This window comes from Anoplophora glabripennis, unplaced genomic scaffold, assembly GCF_000390285.2.
Source record: "Anoplophora glabripennis isolate ALB-LARVAE unplaced genomic scaffold, Agla_2.0 scaffold162, whole genome shotgun sequence".
Taxonomy (NCBI): domain Eukaryota; kingdom Metazoa; phylum Arthropoda; class Insecta; order Coleoptera; family Cerambycidae; genus Anoplophora; species Anoplophora glabripennis.
Genome location: NW_019416272.1, coordinates 193,780 through 216,580, shown reverse-complemented (window position 1 = coordinate 216,580; position 22,801 = coordinate 193,780). Strand labels below are relative to the sequence as shown.

Here is a 22,801-nt window from a genome sequence, read left to right as displayed (position 1 = left end):
TTTCGTTAATAACTTTGCAAAGAATGAAAATTTTTTAAAGCCGCTTTGATATTCGTTCTAGGACAATTTTTAGCCGAAATAGCGTTTTCTTTTAATTCATAACTTTTTATTTATAAACATTAAGACTTGAAATTTCGGGAATAAATCCCCTTAATAATCGTTAAAGATATTGAAAAACATACATTTTACAGTAATTTTTAACTCTTTAAAAAACGTCCTCGAAGACATTTTTACACCTGGAATGTGGTGGGAGAAATAAGATAGAAACGTTCCGAGACTTCAAATCTTAACTGCCCGAAAATTTTGGGATTTCTCCGGTAATTGTGGACCAATTTGAACGTTTTTTTTTAATTTGGGGTAGCGCATGAAAATAATAACAACTGCATGATCCATTTTGCAATAATTAATTAATAATTAATTTTGTAAAAAAAAAATTTTTCGCATATTTTTGAAAAATATTTTTTTGCAATTATTTAAACAAATTGTTAATGGATTTTTATTTAGCAGGTCTCAAATGAAGCGTTTTTTGAAAGCCTATAAATACAAACAAAAGCAAAAACTCCTGTTGGAGAGCGCTTTTTAATACAGCTAAAAAACTCAATTTTTGGTAAATTTTACATTATAATCATTGTTTAAACAATGATCTTGTTATTTTAAACTGATACCCTTTGGGAAATATTATTTCTTTTTGCTTAAACTAACGATTAAACCAAGTTTAAATCTGAAACGAATTATCTTTTGATTTACATGTATTACAAATTTCATTTACTGGGCTTTGATACACATGTTTCTGTGTAACGTCTAACAAATTAGTTCTACCATTTGAATTTAAAATATATTTTTTTATTATGGACTTGCCTTTAACACAAAATATGTGGTTTATTTTCGAACATATTCAGTTCACTTATTAATTTTTATTATTGATTTCTCAAGTTTGTTTTATTTTCTATGTTCTAATATAATGTAATTATTTTTAAATTAGATTAAGTAAATCGCGACATTTAGCCAAAGGCTTTGTCAAAATTTTTTTAGGAATGTTAATGCCCAAAGCAAATTTTACAAGGAATTAACGACATAATACCATTGAATAATAATAATAATAAAATTGATGCAGAAAGAAAAAAAATTGTAGTATTAACGGCTTCTCCAATGCTCTTTTTGCCATTTGGCTTTTGATTTTTTTCTGCATCATGGAAAAGAAAGAAAGTCTTATTATTTTCACCCACAGTCCAGCAAATAAATCCTATAAGTTCGCTCGGACATATATAAAAAAACGTGTAATTTTAAAGATTTCTTTTCGATGAATAAATAGTTAGACAATAAATAATGTTTCTCTTTTAACTCATTATAAATTTTTTATATATTTTCTTCTACTGACTAAAAAATAAATTTAACACAACATAGGTGTTAATTATTTTTGATGGTTACTTTCAAACACATTGTTTTAAGTTTATTGTTATACATTATTAGTCTTATCGATTTACCCACTGTTTTAAAGCCTCCTCAAATTGTAAGGTTTCCTTGTTTTTGACTTCCACTTCCTCTTCAACATCTTCCTCTCTTATATCGTTGTTTTTGATAGACTCCTGATGTGAATGTTTGTCAGATCTAGTGGACTGAAAAATATTCATTGAAAAAAATATGCCAAAGCTTTTCTATGTCAACACATTAGAAATATATTTATTTACCTGATGCCCAAAAGGACTTTGATTTGAAGCTTGAGTATAGTTAGGATAATTCTGTTGCTGATTAACAAAGCCAGGTCCTGGATTTGTGCTATGATTTTGAGGATAATGAATTCCTTGTATATGAAAATTTTGTCCGCTATGATTAAAGTTTTGCCCAAACGAAGTAGGTGGATAATTTTGACCACCTGATTGATTATTTTCTGGAGGACTGGCAGGATGACGTGCACGTAATTCCGCCATAAAATTTGCTTCCTGAGCATAACGACGTTGCAGTTCCTGCTGCCAACCACCATCAGATTCATCTTCGCCGTCATCTTCAAAATCTGGATATAAAATGAGAAATTAAATCAGATTTATGAGGAAACAGCTATGTATATAATTTTTCTTTTTTTCAGGCCGCAACACGTTCAAGACAAACTGATAATTTGCTTTAAATGAATTGAACCAGTGGATATTTGAAACTGTGAAGTAATTTTTTATACCCGACTATATTTGTAATATTGTAAGGAAAATATTGCTGAAAATTATTTATTTATTAAATTTAAGCTGACTTAAACATGATCGCTTCTAGCATAAATACTAACATACAGCTTGCGTTGAAAAAATAAACCTTATTTTCAAGCATTCCCCAGACATGATTTAAGCAATTTTTTCTAATTTGACATGGAGAGAACTAATGAAAAAACCAGTGACGCGCAAGCTTCATTCTTGAGACCTTTTAATAAAAAAATGAATGTTAGTTTTCAATAATTTTTAAATATAAAAAAAGTTGGATAGAAACAATTCATTTTAGCGATAACTAAAAAGAGTACATTTTATACTTTTGGTTTACATAGCGGTCAAATAAATTTTACATAATTTTAAATATTTCTGTTCCAACACCCTTTTTATATAAAAAATTACATATTTTTTGACAAAACTTTATTTGAGCTACCTCCTTTCCATCCTTAAGGATCTATGTATGATGGGAACGTAAACACCCTGTATAAAAATTTACATTTTTGACCTTTCACATTTGTGTATAAAATTGAAAGGTTTTTTGATTTATAATTTAACATTTTCTAACATGTTCTGTTCCTTTTCGTGGTTGTGATGTCAAAAAATAAGGATACTTATTTTACTTATTTATAAAACTTATTTATCTTTTCCCCCTTAATAATCCACAGATAAATTTAAAATAATGTATATTCAAAGTGCGAAAAAAATAAAAAGCTATAGAGATGTATGAAGTTTTTACTTTAATTTCTATATCTAGGAACAAGTGCCCTTAATTTTTGAAAATATCAGGATATGTGGTGTTTAAAAAAATGTTTAATGATTGCATCACAAATATGTAATAAAAATAGTAAAAGTTAAGGGACTGAATTAAAATATTAATATACAAAATCGAGTTACATAAAAATATACAGTATCTCCACAGATTATTGCCTGAAGAATTTGTTTTTAATTTTTAATTTTAGAGAAATATCAAATTTCATTACCATAGATAAATTTATATTTTGATATACAGGGTGTTCAGGAAATAAGAAAAATCGAAAGCTTTTAATTTTACACAAAATGTTTAATGAAAAAAATTGCAATTAAAAAAATCGATACAAATTTGACTCGTACAAATCATTTGTACTTTTAGGAGTATTATAAATAAAAGACTATTCAAACGTCATCCCATAGACACAAAATTCCATTATTTTTTTCATATTCTGTTACAAGTTTGTTTCTCATATACTGAATTATTGGCAATATCTACTGTCCCTAATTCATACAAGTGATATTTTCTGTAAGCTACAGTCTACTACTCACCAAGAGGTTTTCTGATACCACTAGCCTCTGGCTGCATCGAAGGTTCTGCAATTTAACAATCATTCAACAGGCAGCATTCCACATACAGCTACCACAATTTTAAGTTATGCAATATGTATTTTGTTGGCAACAGAATTAAGTAAAATAAAAAGAATGAAAACTAAAAGAAAACTTACCTAAGTACTTAGAACACTTAAAAAAAACACTAACCTCTAGGAAATGCCAATATACAGAATGTCCGAAAACAGACGGGTCATACTTTGAGGGTAGCTTCCTTCGATGAATGAATGAATAAACTGATTTAGATCAGGTTAACTTAATACAATTTTGCTTCCTTAAAAACTTGCAGGTCTTCAAATCAATTCAGATCATTCCATTTTTCTTAAGATAATTTACTTTTAGATATTTAAATGAAATTTGATAGAGGTAGTAAAATACCTGAGACAGTCTTATTTTTTTGTTATATTTTACTTACCGACAGAGATTCTGGTAACACAGGTATTTTAAGTGTCATTTTCTTCATAAAACATGTTTTCTTAAAACCTTTACCACCAACAAAAAATATAACAAAATAATGAAGTACTGCTTCAGCCATATTTAATTACCCCTATGTTTTAGATGAAACATAATCGTATATTTGTCTTTGGCTACACCTGTAAAACACTTCTATACTAAATTTCATTGGAATATTTTAAAAAATGAAATGATTCTAAGTTGGTTTATTTTTCAACAGTGGAAGCTACCCTTGAGGTATGGCCCATTCGCTTCTGGTCACCCTATATGTAAGATACAGGGCTTTAATTAACTACATCAACAAACTTTAAATCAAATCTTTGAATGATTTTAAGCCAAAAAGGTTATATACAGAGTGACCCATTTGAAAGCGGGCCACCCTCATAACATTTTTATTTATGGAGCGATTTTGACGAAATTTTTTTTGAAATGTAGAGGGGGGAAAAGTGTATTTTGGGGCCAAGTGCCGTCCAGTTCTTTTTTAAACTAAGGCCTACTAGATCACATTCAGAGGCTGAAAAATCCAGAATCCATATTAGCGATTTTTTTAGAAAAAATCTACGTACGCCACTGGATTCGGCGTCCACTGAAATGGATCTGTATCAAATTTCATGAAAAAATATTCAATATTAACGATTCTGCGGTTAAATTGCTGTCAAATTGTTTATTATGCATAAAGAAACTTTTTATCTAGTAACCCATGCGATAATAAATCAATCACAACAAATATTTAATAATACGTTTAATAGACATCATTATACCAAAATACAATGAAACAGACAGAAAAATGAACAAGAAATTAACATAAAATTTACAAAAAATACAATAAAATAAAATTAACACACATGAATTAAATTAAATTCTGGAATTTTCAACTAAATCTTCATTTAATTGAATGCATTTATTGTATTGTTTTTGAATGTGTGCCATAACAGTAGACAATTGATGTGTTGTAATTTCAGCGCATGCCTATCTTCTTCTTTCGCGCAGTTCTTCTGCATTCATTGGACGAGTGTAATAAACTTTTTCTTTAATGAACCCCCACAAAAAAAATCTAGGAGAGGCAACATTTACAAAAATATTCATTCAATTAAATGGAGATTTAGTTGAAAAATCCAGAATTTAATTTAATTCGTGCGTTAATTTTATTTTATTGTATTTTTTGTAAATTTTATGTTAATTTCTCGTTCATTTTTCTGTTTCATTGTATTTTGGTATAATGATGTCTATTAAACGTGTTATTAAATATTTGTTGTGACTGATTTATTATCGCATGGGTTACTAGATAAAAAGTTTCTTTATGCATAATAAACAATTTGACAGCAATTTAGCCGCAGAATCGTTAATGTTGAATATTTTTTCATGAAATTTGGTACAGATCCATTTCAGGGGACGCCGAATCCAGTGGCGTACGCAGATTTTTTCTAAAAAAATCGCTAATATGGATTCTGGATTTTTCAGCCTCTGAATGTGATCTAGTAGGCCTTAGTTTAAAAAAGAACTGGGCGGCGCTTGGCCCCAAAATACACTTTTCCTCCCTCTACATTTCAAAAAAAATTTCGTCAAAATCGCTCCATAAATAAAAATGTTGTGAGGGTGGCCCGCTTTCAAATGGGTCACTCTGTATGTACTACTATTATAACTAATAGTTTTCAAGGTAAAAGATGCTGAAATTTAAAAATGTCTCTAAATTAAATGTACTGATTTCCGATATAAATACAGAGTGATTCACTACTTATCCAAAAAATTTGGGAATAGATGTGGTGTGAGTTAATATCGTTAGTTTCCGAGAAAAAAAATTATTGAAGTTGTAGTACATTCAACCATTACATAGCTGGACAACTGTAGTCTCTAGCGTCATTCGCAATATATGTGGAGAACCAAGTGCCTCAGACTGAATACTGAAATCCGATTTTACAATTGTCCTCGTTGTGATAGTGTTTACTGTGGCGGTGTTTACAATAGTTTTTTGGTAGTGTCAAAAATAGCTTGCGTGTATAGCAACTGGGAGTTGATGGATATCGTTTTAATTTATGGCGATAACAATAACGGCAAAAGCAGTTGAATTTGTTGATATAAAATAGGTGCTGTAAAATTCAATTTATTTCTTTCCTTACAAAAGCTTTTGTCTGTTTTTATCACACTTTGCCGACATGCCAGTCGCATTGTGCAGGGTCAGGTTTTACTCAGTGAGCCAGTTTCCAGTGCCGTGCAGAAGTGTTTTTAAATCATCTTCAAACTGCCCGTTTTGATTTTTTCTTTACAAAATTGTATTTGTAAGAGTCCCCTGTATGTCCAAATTTTTTTTTTGGATAAGTTCTGATGAATTAATGAACTGTTTAATAGCATTAAAGTTAAAAAAAGAAATAAACTGAAAATAGTTCTTTCAAATAAAATTAAAGATCTTTTTTCTTGGAAACATCACAAAAAATTACAGGTTGTGATTAAATTTTTAAAATATCCAGTAGCTTCAATTTCTGAGGCTTTTAGTGAATGATTCCAAGTATCTCCGCTACTGGTCGTATATGTATTTATTTGTAATAAAATGCAGTAGATTTTTACTTTTAACTAAATAAATCATCAGCCTACGTTTCAACATTGTGCATAACTATCTTCAAAGATATTTTAGAAAAAATGTTTTTTTTTATTTTCAACACCTTGTATCTTGAAAACTATCGACTTACAGATTCACGTTTATGTAACCCTTTAGTATATCACCCCATACAGTTTGTCTACATACTTAATTACAACCCTGTATATTGCTGCCTGAACGTAAACTGCAAATACATTTTAAAAAATTGACATTATTCACATTCAGTTTGTGTCTTATTTCAAATACATGTTTTGATTTTTCGAGTAGGAAATTTTTAGATGGTTAAAAAGTTATTTAAAGAAATCTGTTGTGAAATGCGTAAAATAAAATCGCAGGTAACGCACCACATTTTGATCTCAAAAAATGTTAAAAGTGACTATTTGGTAGAGGTTTTTAATTATGCCTATGATTAACCACTGCAATTAAATTTGAAAACTAATTATTTTGTAGACATTTTTCCATTTCTTATATATAAAAAAATAAACTGAAGAAAAATAAATAATTAACAGTTTTGTTTACAGAATATCAGAATTAATTGCATGCAAGGGTCTGCCAGTTATCAATCATTTCTGACTGTTCTGGGAACAAATATAAAGCCTTGAAAATACAATAATCAGGTAATTTTTGACGAAACTATAAATAAAATAATGGAACTAATAAAAACAAAATAAATAAATAAATAACTTATTTATTAATATAAGACCGACTCATCAACAATGGCAACACAAAGTTAAAAATAAGTCCTAAAATTACATAGAAAAACTAAAATCTTTAAAATTTAACAACAATAAAAAATTTATTAATACAAAATTATTCAATAAATAATTCAAATGAGTATTTTCATGTTTGTGTCATGTATTTTCATGCCAGTTGCACAACCTGCGACATTCAGCATACCAAATTAAGAAAACAGATCAAAGAAATAATCTCACTCAAAAATAGTCTCACATTTTTGTACAAAGTATAGTGTCTCGTAAGTACCAAGATTTAAAAAACAATATAACAATAATAAATTATAAAAGTAGCAGATTATCCAATATTATACAAAAATCTAAACGATACAATATAAAACAATATAAAAACTAAAATAGCTAGATAATATTCGCTCTGTATATAATACTAAGTGGTTTAAGCCTTACCAAACTGAATCACATCTATCTATCCGTACCTGAATTCAATTCCCTTACTAAAGTTGACATGGCATTTGTTACTGAATCAGCAGCAACTAGAAGATCATTTCGCAATGAACGCCCTACTGATCCAGGCGTACCATTTCCGTTTGTTCCTGAAATATACAATAAATTGTATATTTACAAAACGGGTACACCCATTACCACCAGAATTATAAAGCTTCAACAGTTTGTGTACCTATCGCATCACTTTATTGGTGACAAACTATATCTATGTAGCAAAAATTTATTAAAATAAAATACATATAACACATTCAACTGATGATTGTGGGAAACCACTACTCCGTAAGCTACATTTCCCGTCTAGCATTGAATTACACCCAGCATATACAATTAAACAGTTAAGATTATTTGTCATTAGAATCACCAAACGTAGACCAGCTCCCAACTTATTAGTTCTTATCCGTAGGTTATAGGTGAGACAACCAATGTATGATTTAACCATTTGGATGTTTATCTACCGACATATTTTCAATGTGAATATAACCTACAGAGTATATTATATTTTAAATGTTGTTGCTACTCAATGCTTATCGACACAAAGTATTGCTTTGTACCTACTGTCAGAGAATGACCTACAAATTTGTAGATACTTCTATGTTTACTAGATATTAAGAGTGTAATTCATTGCTGGATGTAGCTCACAGAGTAGTTTCCCACAATATCATTATTTAAAAAGTGTATCTGTCCTAGTCATACACTAGTCATGCTTTTATAGCAAATTAGTAGGTTACTCTCTGCCAGTAGGTGCAAAGCATTGTTTTGTCAGAAGGCACTGAATAGCAATGGCATTTAAGATGATAACACAATACTCTATAGATCATATCTAACCTATTCATATAAAAAAGTTGTGCAGTTAAATAGTTAAAAGTATATTGCAGAATCAGTTATGTAACACAAACTATTGTGTAACATTTAAAGAGTAAAGTTTTAAACACATACATTTTCTAAATTGTTTTAGTTTAGACTTGGATGTACCTCAGCAATCTTTGAGTAATCTTAAGAAAATCAACGAAAAAAATATTTGTAAATTTTTGCTTTTTTAAATGCTAAAAATTTTAAACTCCAGTTCCGGAAACTAGACACTTGAAGCTTCAATTTTTTTTTTATTCTCTACGACCAATTCACTACAAGTTACAGCTCTTTGAAAATCACCCAAAATATTGTGATTTTTTTAATAATCCTTAATTTCTGTGCCTGGTGTATTACCGAGTATTCATAATTTAAATGTTTTATTGCCTATCTTTTGTTTTGATAATTCATCTACTGTTCTCCATAAAATTGGTTGTTTCTTAACTGTCATCGGTTGCACATCTAAAAATCTTTCGTGTTTCAGAATAGTACAACAGCAGGGATAGAAACTTAATCATTTTTGACATCACCAGTACAATTTTTACATAATTTTCTAGAACATTCAAGGCAAATCGGTTTCTGACAGCGAAAACATTTATATAAAGTTTTCCTTTTCTTCTCATTAGGGCAAAGGTTGCATGTTTTTCGTATCTCTAGACATCATCAGTTGACGTTGTAAGTGGTTGTTCTTCGGTTACTCCAAGTGTAGTCTTATAAGACCTTGAAGTTCCCGGTTCACCCTTGGATTTTATAGTCACCTTTCCATGAGCAGTTTTGCCAAAGAAATTGCAAGTTCCTTTGTAAATGTGTATCTAGACTTTGGTTGAATGCTTTTATAATGTAAAAACAATATATAAGCGTTAATCGCAGATATGTCTACTATCCTGTAAAATACAACCATTGGCCATCTGTGGGTTCTGGCGTTTGAAGACTAATTGGAACATTTCATGTCCAAAGAATCAACCCCACATTTTGTTCTATTATAAAATGAAACCATTTCTGGGAGGCCATTCTCTGGGTCTCTTTCTATAGGGTGGTGCGAAGAGGATACTAGCAACACCACTTTCTTTTTTTTGGGACATGAGATATTATCGTGAAACCGTTGTCAGAAAAACCATATAAACTGGAACCCACTGGTCATGTTGAAAAGAGCTGGAATTCAGCAGGTATCTCACGTTTGTTTTTCTTTGTATCAATTGCTCAAGCAACTCGATAGAGAAAAACCAATTATCGGCAGTAATGTTACTTTTTTCCGAATTACTGCTTCTGTAGGAATTTGGAGTTTATTTTCATATTTTAAGAGAGTTTGTCCATCGCTATCCTTTCCAGTATAAATGCATCCTTATAAAAATATGAATTATTAGGCATATAAATTGGGAACTTACACATCCCTCTGAAGCTAACCAGCATTTCATCAACGCAGGTCATTGGTCTCAAATTGAAACAGTTCTGTGAATTTAGCACGACTTTGCTGCTGCTCCATCATTTTCATATCTTTTATCCCTGGTATTCTTTTTGTCAAATTGAAGAGACTTTTTCGAATCTGTGACATAACTGCTCAGAATATAGGGCGACCAATTGCATAGTTAGAAAATAAGGACGGCATATTTTCATGGTCAGATTTACATATTGAACTGAGAATCAACAGACCAATGAATCCTTTCAATTCTGCCATGTCTTTGTAGTCAGGAGAATTCTGTTTTCTATGACCGCGTCTTACATCATTTAGTTTGACGGTTTGTTGAACTATTTTGTTTATCAAGATTTCATCAAATAACAGATCCCAGATGTTCTCAATATTAGGATTATCGCCCAAGTTTCTGGGCCCTTCTTTGAGGCTAGGTAGTTTCAGCACCAAATTGTGTTTCGGAGTTCGAACAGCTCTATTTGGTTCCTGCGATGCCCATTTATAACTATGTTTTCCCGTGTAGATTGTTTTCCGGTTTCTATCATCATAGAATTCTTCTAAAGAGTTTTTACATTGTTGCAGTGCAATATTTTCATTTTCATTCAGACTCTAAAGAACTAAGTTCTTGTTCGGAGACAGAATCATGGCCACTTTCAATGTTGTTGCCATCTTGATCATCCTCAGAATCTTCTATTTCGGTTTCAAGCGAGTCATCGTTTTCAAAGTCATCATCGAACCATTTTTGGAGTGTTTCCTCATAATCTGGATCAGAAAACTTGACTTTTTTCGAACTAGATACTGATTCAAATTATACAAAGAAGCCGTTAGGTACACAAGAAAAATGTAAATGAAAAATACTTACAATTTTAGAATCATTTAGTGAAACAATTTAGTTAGCTGTCTGAGAGACCGTCTTCGCGGGTTAAGGGTTAATCTAGTGCTGATGAAATTGTAGTAAACGAATGTCACTACACTACATTAGTGGTTATTATTTTACTAGAGTGCTATAAATACAATAATTATGAATTGGTGGATTGCTACACAGTGAATGTAGACAAAATGTTGTGGCTGCAAAACATGTGTATGCAAATTGCTTCCAACTTTGTTATGCAGTCGAAGACTTCCCCAATTCTTGGACAAGTATCTCTCGATGTACGTCTAGTATTTATATGATGGGGGGGGGTTCACCTCATTACACGCATATAAGACGCATCAGTCCAAATTGGTGGCCTTCTATTTTCCAGACAATGCATCAGACTTTATGACAGAAAAATCAATGATGTTGAAGAACTATCACTTGCTTCACAGACTATTAACAAATGCAGACGTTCTTGTAAATGTATGATTCTTTAAGTGACGAAGTTGCTTACATATTGATGCAGGATGTGGCAACATTGAACACTTGCTACATGATTGTCATATGGTAATATGATGTCATTCCTTCTCGACTCCAGAAGTTCTCAATATGCTCGCAATTTTTTGTTAAGATTAGTATTTTTTTACATTTTATAACAAATATTCTGCAACTTCTCGGAATTCTGCTTATTAGGTAAATTTCTTGGTATTTGGCTGAATACCGAATAATAATACACTATTTGGATGAATATCAAATAATTAGAAATTAGTTGGAAAAAGCAAAAAAATTTAAGGCCATTAATTTTAAATTAAAATCAAGTCATTTGAAAACTATTCAGTTAAACATATTTCAAAAATGTAAATGTAAATATAAACACAAAAATTAATAATATTTAAAAGGAAACAAATTTATTCTCTGTTCAAAAACATTCAGATTAGACACCACCAATTGCAAATTATCATCGTCCTCGACAAAATATGTCCATAAATATTTTCTCAATTAATTTTTAAATTTAAATTAATTTTTCTAAGGCCCTAAACTTACCACATGTAACATATGCTTTAACATATGCTTTTTGGCCACAAATCATGTACTGCCACCAAAAACAGTACCCTTTAAATATCAAGGTTAGTTTAGAAATAATGTATAAATGTAAAACAATGATACCAATATTATTGGTTTATGTGCGCTTATTTCCAAAGGATAACGACTAAGAAAATGCTCAAAAATTTCCCTAGATTTCACAAGTTTCCCTATTTTCCGAGAGGTGTACAAATTTCCCTAAAATAAGGAAATTTCCCTAGGGTTGGCAACACTGACTAATTGTTTATTTTCAGTAAAGTGGCTCGGAGAAACCAAGTGATAGTACACCCTATTTAAGTTATATGTACCACTTCTAACTGAAGGATTTAATCAGAACTTTAATAGACTACTTACCCATATTGATGTTAGAGGATCCTCCGAAAGCATTCCTCACGTCACCCCCAACCCCCACCAAGGAATCACTGTTGATATTATGCAAGCCCCTCTCTCTTTCATTCCTTTCCTGCGACAAACTATTCATCTGTTCCCTATTGCCTAAGCCTAAGGGCGGTACAATCCCTTGTGGGTGGGACGATATATGTTGAGGACGTTCTCTCTCACGATCTCGTTCGCGGTCGCGTTCTCTCTCTCCTTGCCCCATAGAAGTCATGGAATTAACCATGGCGGGATTAGGGCAAGGGGGCATGCCCATGGGAGTTTGAGGGGCACTTCTCGGATTGGCTTGTGATGTTGGAACTGCTCCCGGGGGCAATGGTGGGGACTTTGTGCTGCGGGGTGATGAATTAGGGGTACTCCTTGGTGAAGACTGATGATTCTAATTGCAAGAATGGAAAAAAAATTGCTTGTACTAAAATTTGCAAATAGCAACAATTAACTCTAACACATTCAGCCCTATGCTGTACGAACAATGACATTGTATCAAGATTGGAATTATACGAAAAAACGACATGCGACAGTTTAATAAAAAGTTTATTATGGTGTATAAAGCAAATTGATTGAAATTTGTTAAGTTTGAAATGATGTCTAATAACCTTGAAAACTTCAAAAGTTGATATGTGCTAAAGAAGGAATAGATATAAAGCGAGCAAGTCAAGGTTGATAAATGTCAAAAATGGTAATGTAAAAATAACCAAAAATGAAAAAGCCTTGTATCTCTTAAATAAATCACTATATTGAGAAAGTTTTCATCGTACAATTCTTCTCAAAAATCTTTTTGCATGTCAACTCAGGAAGTGTGAGAAACCACCCAAAAGTGACAAAATTAGCCACTGTGTACGTTAACTGCAATCATGCATAATGCATTTCATCGTTTCCTGGAAATTAAAGAGATATTCAACAAACCTTCAACATCTTCATTAGACCTTCTAACTGAATCATAAGTTGCCTACGGGAATCTTGTAATGTTGTCAAATGTGTTTCTAGTTCATCTTTTCTCATTCTTAAAGCTCTCAATTCGTTCATTAACACGGGGTTATCGGCACCATGACCGCTGGACTCCAATTCTTGTTGTCTCCTAAAAATTGTATTTAATAAAAGGCGCATTATTTTTAAATTATAACCGTATTGTACCTCAGCCTGGCTATTTCTCTCATAATTTCTCTATTTTTAGCTTCCAATTGACTGATCAGTTCCCTTTGTGCTCTTGTAGAGTCCATACCCAGACAGGCTTCTGATGGAACTCTTCCCTAAATAATATTAACCAAAATGAAATAAACGGAAAATTATTAAATTGAAGGAGTTATTTCCGTGCCTTACTGAAAAACTGAACAACATGAAAAGATGTGCATTTAAAAAACAAAGTTGACCTGTTGGAGCATTTTGTTCATAGATGAGCAGGTGGCTTTATATTTAGAGCAAAAATTTGTTTAAAACTAATATACTCTTTATTTAAAGATCGTACTTCTCTGATGTTAAAGCTTCTTTTTACTTGAGCCTGACAGTCTATATAATTTGAATTATTTCCCTTCAAACTCTGAAGTATATTTTATTAAAAATAGAGAAATTGAAAAACTACAACTTAAGTAAAATTTTTCTAAAAGAAATTACAAATGGCGCTGAAGTCAGACATTTTTCTCTAGCAGGAACTTTGGGAAATGGCTTTTCCACATCATCCTTATATTTTAAGCAAATTTTGAAAATTCTAGTTTTTAAGAATCACAAAATTAAGTTAAAAGTATAAAATTTAATTCTGATCTGAAATATAAAACTTAAAATATTTAGGGAACAACAGTTTCAGATTTAGACAATGCAATTTATTAAGTTAAAATTATACATTTTCAATGAAACATCTTAGTAGCATTATACGTTCAGTATCCACAATAATTATACAGGGTGTTTTGGAAAAATGTACCATTAATTAAGGAGCTAAGTGATCATTAAAAACAAGATTTTTTTCTATGGACAGTAATTTTTTTAAGTAAAATTTCAGCCATATCATTTCTAACAGACAATGTAATGCAATGAAATTTAGTATACATACTGTATTTAATTTTTGACCACTTTTTTCAGTAACTGATGACATAATTTTTTTGATGTTAGGTTTATTATAATTTACCTTTCATATTACATCAAATTAAATTTTATATAAAATGAGTAAATCTGTCACATTCACTGAAAACGCATTGTTTTTAAGAAACATACAGCTGACAGTCAACCAGCTTTCTTCTCCTTAATATGCATATAAGTTTCCAGTCCATTTGTTTCTAGAGGTTTTTTCAAGAACAGTGTTTCTAGCGACAAGGGTACCTTTTTTAATATAATATGAAATTTTATATTACATTACTATAATGAACTTAACTTTTAAAAATTTAAAATAAATTTTTTAAATGTACTATGCCAATGCCAAAAAATTTATTAAAAAAAAACTAATCAAATGAATTTTTTAAAATTTCTTTTAATTAGCTTAGTACCTTTAAGAAAAGTAAAGAACTTAACCTCAACAAAGTTATTATGCCAAACCCAAAAAAACATATCTAAATTTCAATCCATTAGGCGCTGTGTTTGAAGCTCCATTTTTATAAAACATGTGGTTTTGTCAGTGGCGGCTCGCCAGGTGATGCACCGCTTCACCTAAAATTTCTGTTTGGTTATTTTTAATTTTATATCAATTTTATAATTTAGGTTTTTTTATTGAAAATGTGTTGCGTTTGTTTGTTTTATACGCAGAAATAAAACAGAATAGTTGCACACTGACCGCATTCTAAAAACACAATGCCTTCCTTGAGCGCGAATGTCAACCTTGTACCATATAACGTAGCGCATGAACAAGTGACGCGAATCGAAATCAGTTTGTATTCCGCTTCACTTCGTAGCGTTGTTTACGGCGGTTGTCATGGCAATGAGGAGGCCAACACGGGAATAAACTACGGTGTGGGGAACGAGTGATGCAAAAATTGAAGCAATATCTCCAACGCCCATCACCTGCCTTTAAACAGTTTATACAATACGTCGCCCAGTGCACGATTATGACAGTTCTTTGTTAATATTTGTTTTGTATCAATCAGTATGTATTTTATTGGAAACACCATTTTCCAGATGGGAAATTAAGGACTAAAAAGATTTTTTTAATTGAGAGACCTGTGCCGTCTCTCGATGTGAAAAAAAGGGGGAAGTTAAAAGACAAAGTGTACGTTCGGAAGTTTAGGAATGAATGGTATTCAGAGTATAAGGGTTGTGTGGAAGTTTTTATTTAAAAAAACTTTTCTGTATGCCTTGTTTAATTGTGAGTGTAAAGTGGGGCGTGTGGAATAAGGAGATCTAACAATTTTGGGAACATCACACGAGGCTGTCGTAACCACGAAGCTTCTTTGGAACATATACAGTGTGCGTTAATGTTCACAGAATTAAGATTAATTTATCTTTGTGCCGCTCGCTACGTAAATCGATAGAATCTATAATCGTCTATAGACTAAGTTACACTGAACGTCGATCTATATTCTATCTCTGTCTTTTGCATTTGGTAGGGAATAGGGAAATTATTTTTTAGTGGGTGTAAACGGACTTGATTTGCCCGTCCTGAGAAACGTCATAGCATAAGCGTGGTACGAGGGGTCTAATTCCATGGCTATAATAAATTTATAAATTAAAAAAACACAACTGCTATAATAATTAAAATGGATCAAATTGCCACTTATAGCAAGCCGTAAAAAAATATTAGATGTTATGTTTTATTATCTTTTTTTAATATTTTATATATCTTGTTGCCTTTTATGCAGACACGCCAATGGATTTTCGTTCCCGGCACGCTTCATTCCCCTTACTATTCCAAAAGCTAGCGATGAGTCACTCTCTATAATTTCGACCGCGGAGTATAGTCAATTAATAAATATTCTTCACCTAGTCTCAATGTTACAAAGCGCCACTGGGTTTGGTTACACCAATCAAGAAATAGGTTGTTTTATACATATTTTAAATATCTCTATACATTTTGGTTGTAACAGTAATCTAATTCAGTTTTAAGCCTTCAAAATTATTGCCCCATCTTTAACTTGATCATGCGATTTAAAAAACTAAAATTTTCGAAATTTGTCTATAGTAAACAATTTATTTAAAATTTAAATATGAAAAAACTACCTTCAATTAAAAAAATTCTAAAAGGCTTATTGAATTTAATTAAAAAGAAATCAATGAACAATAAATAAATGATTTACTAATTTTTGCAACATTAAGTAAATGATAAACGAATAGCATTAAGCCAAAAAAGAATTAGCTTGGACTACTTACCGTTTCTGGAGAAAGAGAATTTTTTCTGAACCCGCTTCGGGACTAAAAGAAGCAACAGCAAAAGCACATTTAGAAATCATCCAACACATAAAAAAAATATATCAGATAACATGCTTCGATATCGACAGATGGTATCTAAACTATAAAAAAATGTCTCACCATTCCAGCTCTCGCCTCTTGGGCCAGTTTTGCCGCATATCTGGCTATTAATCGATGTTCATCATCTCGGGCACTATCCAAACTAAAAGAAATAAAGTTGAAACATATAAAATTGCACCGAATATGATGAACACTAACCTTCGAGCTGTTGACCTGCTGTCCAAACTTCCCATGCCATCGAAAGCTGAAAAGTTTCCGTCTGGAAAACCATTATGTGACGGAATGGGAGACGGTGGTCTAAAAGTAACAAGATATGTTATATTATATGAAATGGTGTGTAAAGTGATCGATACTTACACAATGTGGGAAAGGTTCAGTGTTTTCTCAGGCTGTTCAGGAAACCTCGGTAAATTATTTCTCTGCTTGTCAGGGACGCATCGGAAAGACTTTCTCAAAGATTGACCGATGGTTTTACTAGGAGACTAAAATGAAAATCATTATGTACACATTATAAAAATATTCGCTGATGAGATCTTACAAAGGAAGCATACTCTTTAACTTGATGGTCTAGAGCGTGAGGCGCAGAAACTCTACCTCGCCAAAAGCAATCTTGGCACAGTGTGTAATGCGGACATTTTTGGCAGCGGTATCGAAATCCCGTGAAATTCTCTCTCTGACACGCATCACACTGAACTGGATGGACAACTATTAAAAAAAATTATAGTATATTTATACAGGGTGTTCCTAGATATCATGTACAGAAGGGAGGGGGTAATTCTTTGGCTTATTTAATGACGAAAAGTTCATATAAACATAGGTCCCCAAACCCTTCGTTACCGATGTACAGTGTTGAAGTTTTAAGATTTTTTTAGTTTTTTTCTCTATAGCTCCCACAGTTTTTGAGATATTTAGCTCAAATTTGGAATATAGGTTACGCTGTAGGGCTTACATCATTGGGCATGCCAAATGGTCGTGATATTCTACAGAGTGATATTTTTTCGGGGTTCATGCCCCCTTTTCTTCCCCTGAACTTTTGTGCGGTATGCCGCTGGTAGATTCTAAAATTAAAATTGAATTTTATGTTTTGTTGAGAAACTTCTTTGCCTCTTATGATTTTTTCGTATCTGCGGTCGTTATCGAGAAAAAAAAATTTAAATAGTATATTACGTAATAAGTGTAGTAAAAATCATTTTACACACGAACGGAAAAGTTACGCACGACGCCGCGTAGCGGCGAGTGGGTAATTCCATGAGTGCGTAATTGCATTACACCACGTATTACGTACTATACTTTACCTATGACCACTACTTTAAATACTTAAAAACACACCGTCTGCGATCAATGCAAGATTTTTATTACGTCGTACGGTAAAAAAATCGCACAGCTTGGTAAAAAAATTGTACAGTTTTCCTAGCAACCGCCTAGCAACGGTCAATACAAACAGTATTGTATTGGCCATTGCTAGGCGGTTGCTGGGAAAGCTGTGCGATTTTTTTACCGTACGTAATAGGAATCTTACATTGACTGCAGACGGTGTCTTTTTAAGTATTTACAGTAGTGGTCGTAGGTAAACGATTTTATGTAAATCGTTAGATGAAATTTAAATTCTTAAAATGGTCCAGTTGTCTCTGGCTTTATTTAGATAATTTCTTGTTTCTATTAATTTTGACAGTTCGCATTTGAAATAGTAACTTGGGTCTGCATATGTTTAAAAATTAAAGGTTTATGTTATAAACTGTAAGGTAAAGTGTAAAAGTGTTTTAAATACTCATTATAATCTCATAACAATGCCTTTTACAATTTTGAAATGGGTCATCCCAGCTTTAATTTTAACAGGTAGTGGCGAATAAACTCTCCAATTAATAGAAACAAGAGATTATCTAAATAAAGCCAGAGCCTACTGGACCATTTTAAGAATTTAAATTTCATCTGACGAATTACATAAAATCGTTTTTTATATTTTTTTCTCGATAACGGTCGCAGATAGGAAAAAATCATAAGAAGCAAAAAGTTTCTCAACAAAACATAAAATCCAATTTTAATTTTAGAATCTAACAGCAGCGCGCCGCAAAAAAATTCAGGGAAAGACAAGGGGGCATGAATTCCGAAAAAATATCACTCTGTAGAGTATCACGACCATTTGGCATGTCCAATGATGTAAGCCCTACAGCATAACTTATATTCCAAATTTGAGCTAAATATCTCAAAAACTGTGGGAGCTATAGAAAAAAAACTAAAAAATTTTTAAAATTTCAACACTGTAGATCAGTAACGAAGCGTTTACGGACCTAAGTTTATATGAACTTTTAGTCATAAAATAGACCAAAGAATTGCCCCCTCCCTTATGTACATGATATTTAGGAACACCCTGTAATAGGGAATTTTCCATCATTTCAAATGTGTAGAGGTGAAAGTCAATTCATAGTTTATAGTATACGAAAATATGGGAGAAAGAATGAAAACATTTTTTTGAAGACTAAAAGAATACGTAATATTCAAGAAAGCACTTGCCATTTTCAACATTCGCTATTCGATGTAAAAGGGGCAGCCACACCAACGCAGGAGGACCAGGATCTGACATCATTGTATCCAAAAAATCGTTAACAGTTACTTTAACATTCTGAAAGAACATGATTTAAAGAATAAAATTAAAATATTTGTAAGAATCACTTACTGGACTGAAAATAGAGTTGGCTAGCGAGTCAGTGTAGTTAAAAGTAGGAGATTCGTATACAGCAGCGGGTAAAGCTAAAACCTCCTGAAGATATTCGTTAAACCTCCATTGCAATAGCAATCCATTGCTATCAGATATTTGCGAGAAAATATCTAAAAAGATACCGTGCTGATCTATGTTTTATTATACTTAAGTCCTGATATAAATCTATTACGAAATTATACAGGGTGCAACTAAAACGCTTGGCTAAACTTTAACGGCAGTTTCTATGTTCGAGCCGTTCGAGATGTCAATACTTGAATCAAAGTTGAAATAAACCTTATTTTTAGCATCTTATATATAGGTCACATCTTAATATGAACATATTTGTTAACTTTTGATGTGGAATTTCCGCTTGAAATTCAGTGAGTTAGCTTAGTTAAAAATTATTGACTTTTAAAATTACATCGTTAAATACAAAATTAAAATCGTTAAATACAAACATCCTAATGTGAGGTTAAAAATATTCAATTAGGCTCTACAGAAGCTACAGTGATTCTAATATTAATTATTATAAAGTGATTATTTTTTCTCAAAATTCAACAGACTTTTTTGTAAGCTTTACAAGAAGAAATAAGTGCTACAGATACTTACAACGTAATTTGTCCATCAGCTTGCCAGCGCACAGTGTGGCAAGAGCGACTTTTATTGAAAATACTCTAATTTTCCCCACGTTGTCACTAAAAAAAAATTATTTCACGATAATACGCTTCAACTTGTGTTTAAAAAATACTTACACTGTTGCATAAGCAGCCAGTATCCAATTTAATAACAAACTGGAACATACGTCTACATGAGCTTGTTGCGTAGGAGGAGCTCTCTTATTTAAACTATGATATAAAGAACACAGCAACGTTTCCAATCGAGCTACACTCAATTCCTGCGATGGCTCTAAGGCATGCAAACCTTGCTCTCGGAATGCTTCTATAACGTTCCATATATCAACCGCATGCACTAAAAATAATTATTACGAAATATGACGCATGAAAAAATAATTCTCTTATACAAGTCCCCTTTAGTAAATATTAAGTATAAGTATTCTTTACAACTCCTTGTCAAAATATATTGATATGTTACACTATAATAAAAAAATACAATTATTCTGTAATTTAATAATTAATATTATATAACTATATATTTTCACGACTATAGGAATGTTATTACGTAACGTATTCTTTGTGACGATGTCCTTGTCTTTATATAATATACAACATCAAGGCTATCATAATTAACATCATTTATTTAATACATGCAACAAAATACACTCTTATATTAAAAGAATTCTCTTCTGAATGAATTTAGTATGAACAATGATAAAAAATACTTAGGCTTTTAAAATTCATATAAATTCTTGCAGGACATCAGGCAATTTAGGAATACTTACGACTAACTTTCTTCTGTATAAACCTTAACTTTGTTGCAGTTCTATAAGAAGCGAATCTAATCAAATCAAAGTTGTGTGCACTCATTTCATGGATAAGTGCTAGTCTGTGGTCTGAAGACCCAGAGAGGCCCTCTTGACCCTGCATGGCTGAAATAGCAACACAATAATTAAAACTGGGTTAATGTTTTATGAGAAAAAAATTTAAACCAATACCTAATGCAGTTCCTACTTGCTAAGCATCAAATCATTTTATTTTGATTGGATGTTAATTTGTCAGCAATTATTACTTTTCAACAATTCAAAACTTGGTCAAGTATTGTTGAAATAAGTCCAAATCTTTTAATATCCAAAACATAAAAAGGCAATTCATTAAATGACCTGTCAATCTACGTGATTTACAGCAGTTTTCTTAACTATTTAAGGCAATGTGCATCTTTAATAAATTAAAACATATAAAACTTACTGGTTGCTCAATATTTTTCATAAAATAAAAGAAATCATTTGAAATTTTCACATATATAAAATCAAAACTCTTGAGAAGTAGAAACACAAGAAACCGCCATATACGCCATTTTCTTTAGGTACCTGCCCCTGAATCAGTGGTGTTCGTCAACCAGGTTCACTTCCTGACATGTGGGTTGCATAATAACGATTTTTCATTGCGATTTAGATTTAGACCAAGACATTTTTGTTCACTGAATAAAATAACCTCCACATTTTTTATGAAACGTTTTTATAAGTTAAACGTGATATTAACAAAAAAAATGTTCTTGGTACGCTAATACAGATTAATGTTAAGAAGAATAGAGGTGGAATTTTTTAGAAAAAACAGTGTTTAGGTCAGGTCAGTTATGCAGACCCATTTGTAGAAATGAAATTAGTTCATGTTTTTTTAACTTATTTTATTATGTACAACACAATGTAAAACAACTTTTGTGTATTTCTTTATTTATAACAATATATTTACTTTCGAAATTTATCTAAATTGCAGTATTCAATTACACAGATTAATAAACACAAATACTTATATTATACATATTGTAACATCTACATTTACAAAAATAATGTGTACTATAGTTAAATTTATTATGGTCCTTTATTATTGCCTCCTGGTCTATACGCCTGATAACTTTGAGCTACTGCGTAATTGTTGCAAAATTCACAGAATCCTGGCGGACCCTGTGCACCTGGAGATCCTCGTAAACCCGGTGAACCTAAAATTGAAGTTGATATTTATTAAGTAAGATAATAACATCTAAAATATAAACTACTAAGTATTTTACCTGGCCGACCTGGTTCTCCCCTATCACCCGTTTTGCCTGGGACGCCAATACCAGGGGGTCCTGTAGGTCCTAAAAGCAAGCCACAAACATATGTCTTGCATTAAAATTTTGAAGTAAATAATATTACCTGGTAACCCTCTGACCCCTGAAGGACCCTCGATTCCTATTCCTTCAGGTCCTCGATCACCTTTTTCACCTCGTTCTCCCGGAATACCAATGGAACCTGGGGGTCCTGAGGGTCCAGGTAATCCCATGAAGCCCATTTCACCGGGTAGGCCAGGCGGTCCTGGGTCACCTAATTAAATAAACTGTCGATATATGTTGTGCACAACTAAAGATAAATTAATCGATATTATATAAGTTTTTATTTCTGTTAACTTAGGCATAAATTTTTATATAGGGCATAGCCCGTCCTAGAAAAAAGAATTGCCAAACAGTATTAAAAACATATAATGCTTAGAGAAAATCAATATCATAGACACAGTGAAAATTATAACGTCATATTTTGATAGTGAAGCGTGGAACCTAAACCATTTTTTAAGGCCACATGGACAGCTTTGCTGACAAAATAATTGAGAAAAAAATTTATGAAACGAAAAATTTAAGTAAGGGTAGTCTCCTCAGATCTCGTTAAGAGCTGCACATGTGCGAAATAG

General features: G+C 31.8%; 2 protein-coding genes across 2 annotated transcripts in view; both read right to left on the bottom strand.

Moving 5' to 3' along the window:
• Nucleotides 1-1,472: 1,472 nt before the first annotated feature.
• On the bottom strand, nt 1,473-21,424 carry LOC108908661 (dystrobrevin beta). The gene is made up of 18 exons (XM_018712771.1): nt 21,326-21,424; nt 20,863-21,009; nt 20,216-20,432; nt 20,073-20,158; nt 19,440-19,591; nt 19,277-19,385; nt 17,304-17,470; nt 17,123-17,247; nt 16,964-17,062; nt 16,826-16,907; nt 16,667-16,708; nt 13,514-13,629; nt 13,286-13,457; nt 12,338-12,758; nt 7,763-7,879; nt 3,489-3,533; nt 1,689-2,011; nt 1,473-1,616 (listed from the first exon to the last, which is right to left on the bottom strand). Exons 2-18 carry the CDS (start codon nt 21,005-21,007, stop codon nt 1,473-1,475), a joined length of 2,562 nt encoding a protein of 853 aa, XP_018568287.1. The 5' UTR covers nt 21,008-21,009; nt 21,326-21,424.
• A 341-nt stretch (nt 21,425-21,765) lies between these two features.
• The window catches only part of LOC108908678 (collagen alpha-3(IX) chain-like), a 44,160-nt gene continuing 43,124 nt past the window's right edge, over nt 21,766-22,801 (bottom strand). Inside the window, exons 22-24 of the mRNA XM_018712792.1 lie at nt 22,273-22,440; nt 22,146-22,214; nt 21,766-22,076 (exon numbers count right to left, since the gene is read on the bottom strand). Coding sequence (XP_018568308.1) covers nt 21,949-22,076; nt 22,146-22,214; nt 22,273-22,440 — 365 coding nt within the window. The 3' untranslated portion in view covers nt 21,766-21,948. The remainder of the gene's footprint in view (nt 22,077-22,145; nt 22,215-22,272; nt 22,441-22,801) is intronic.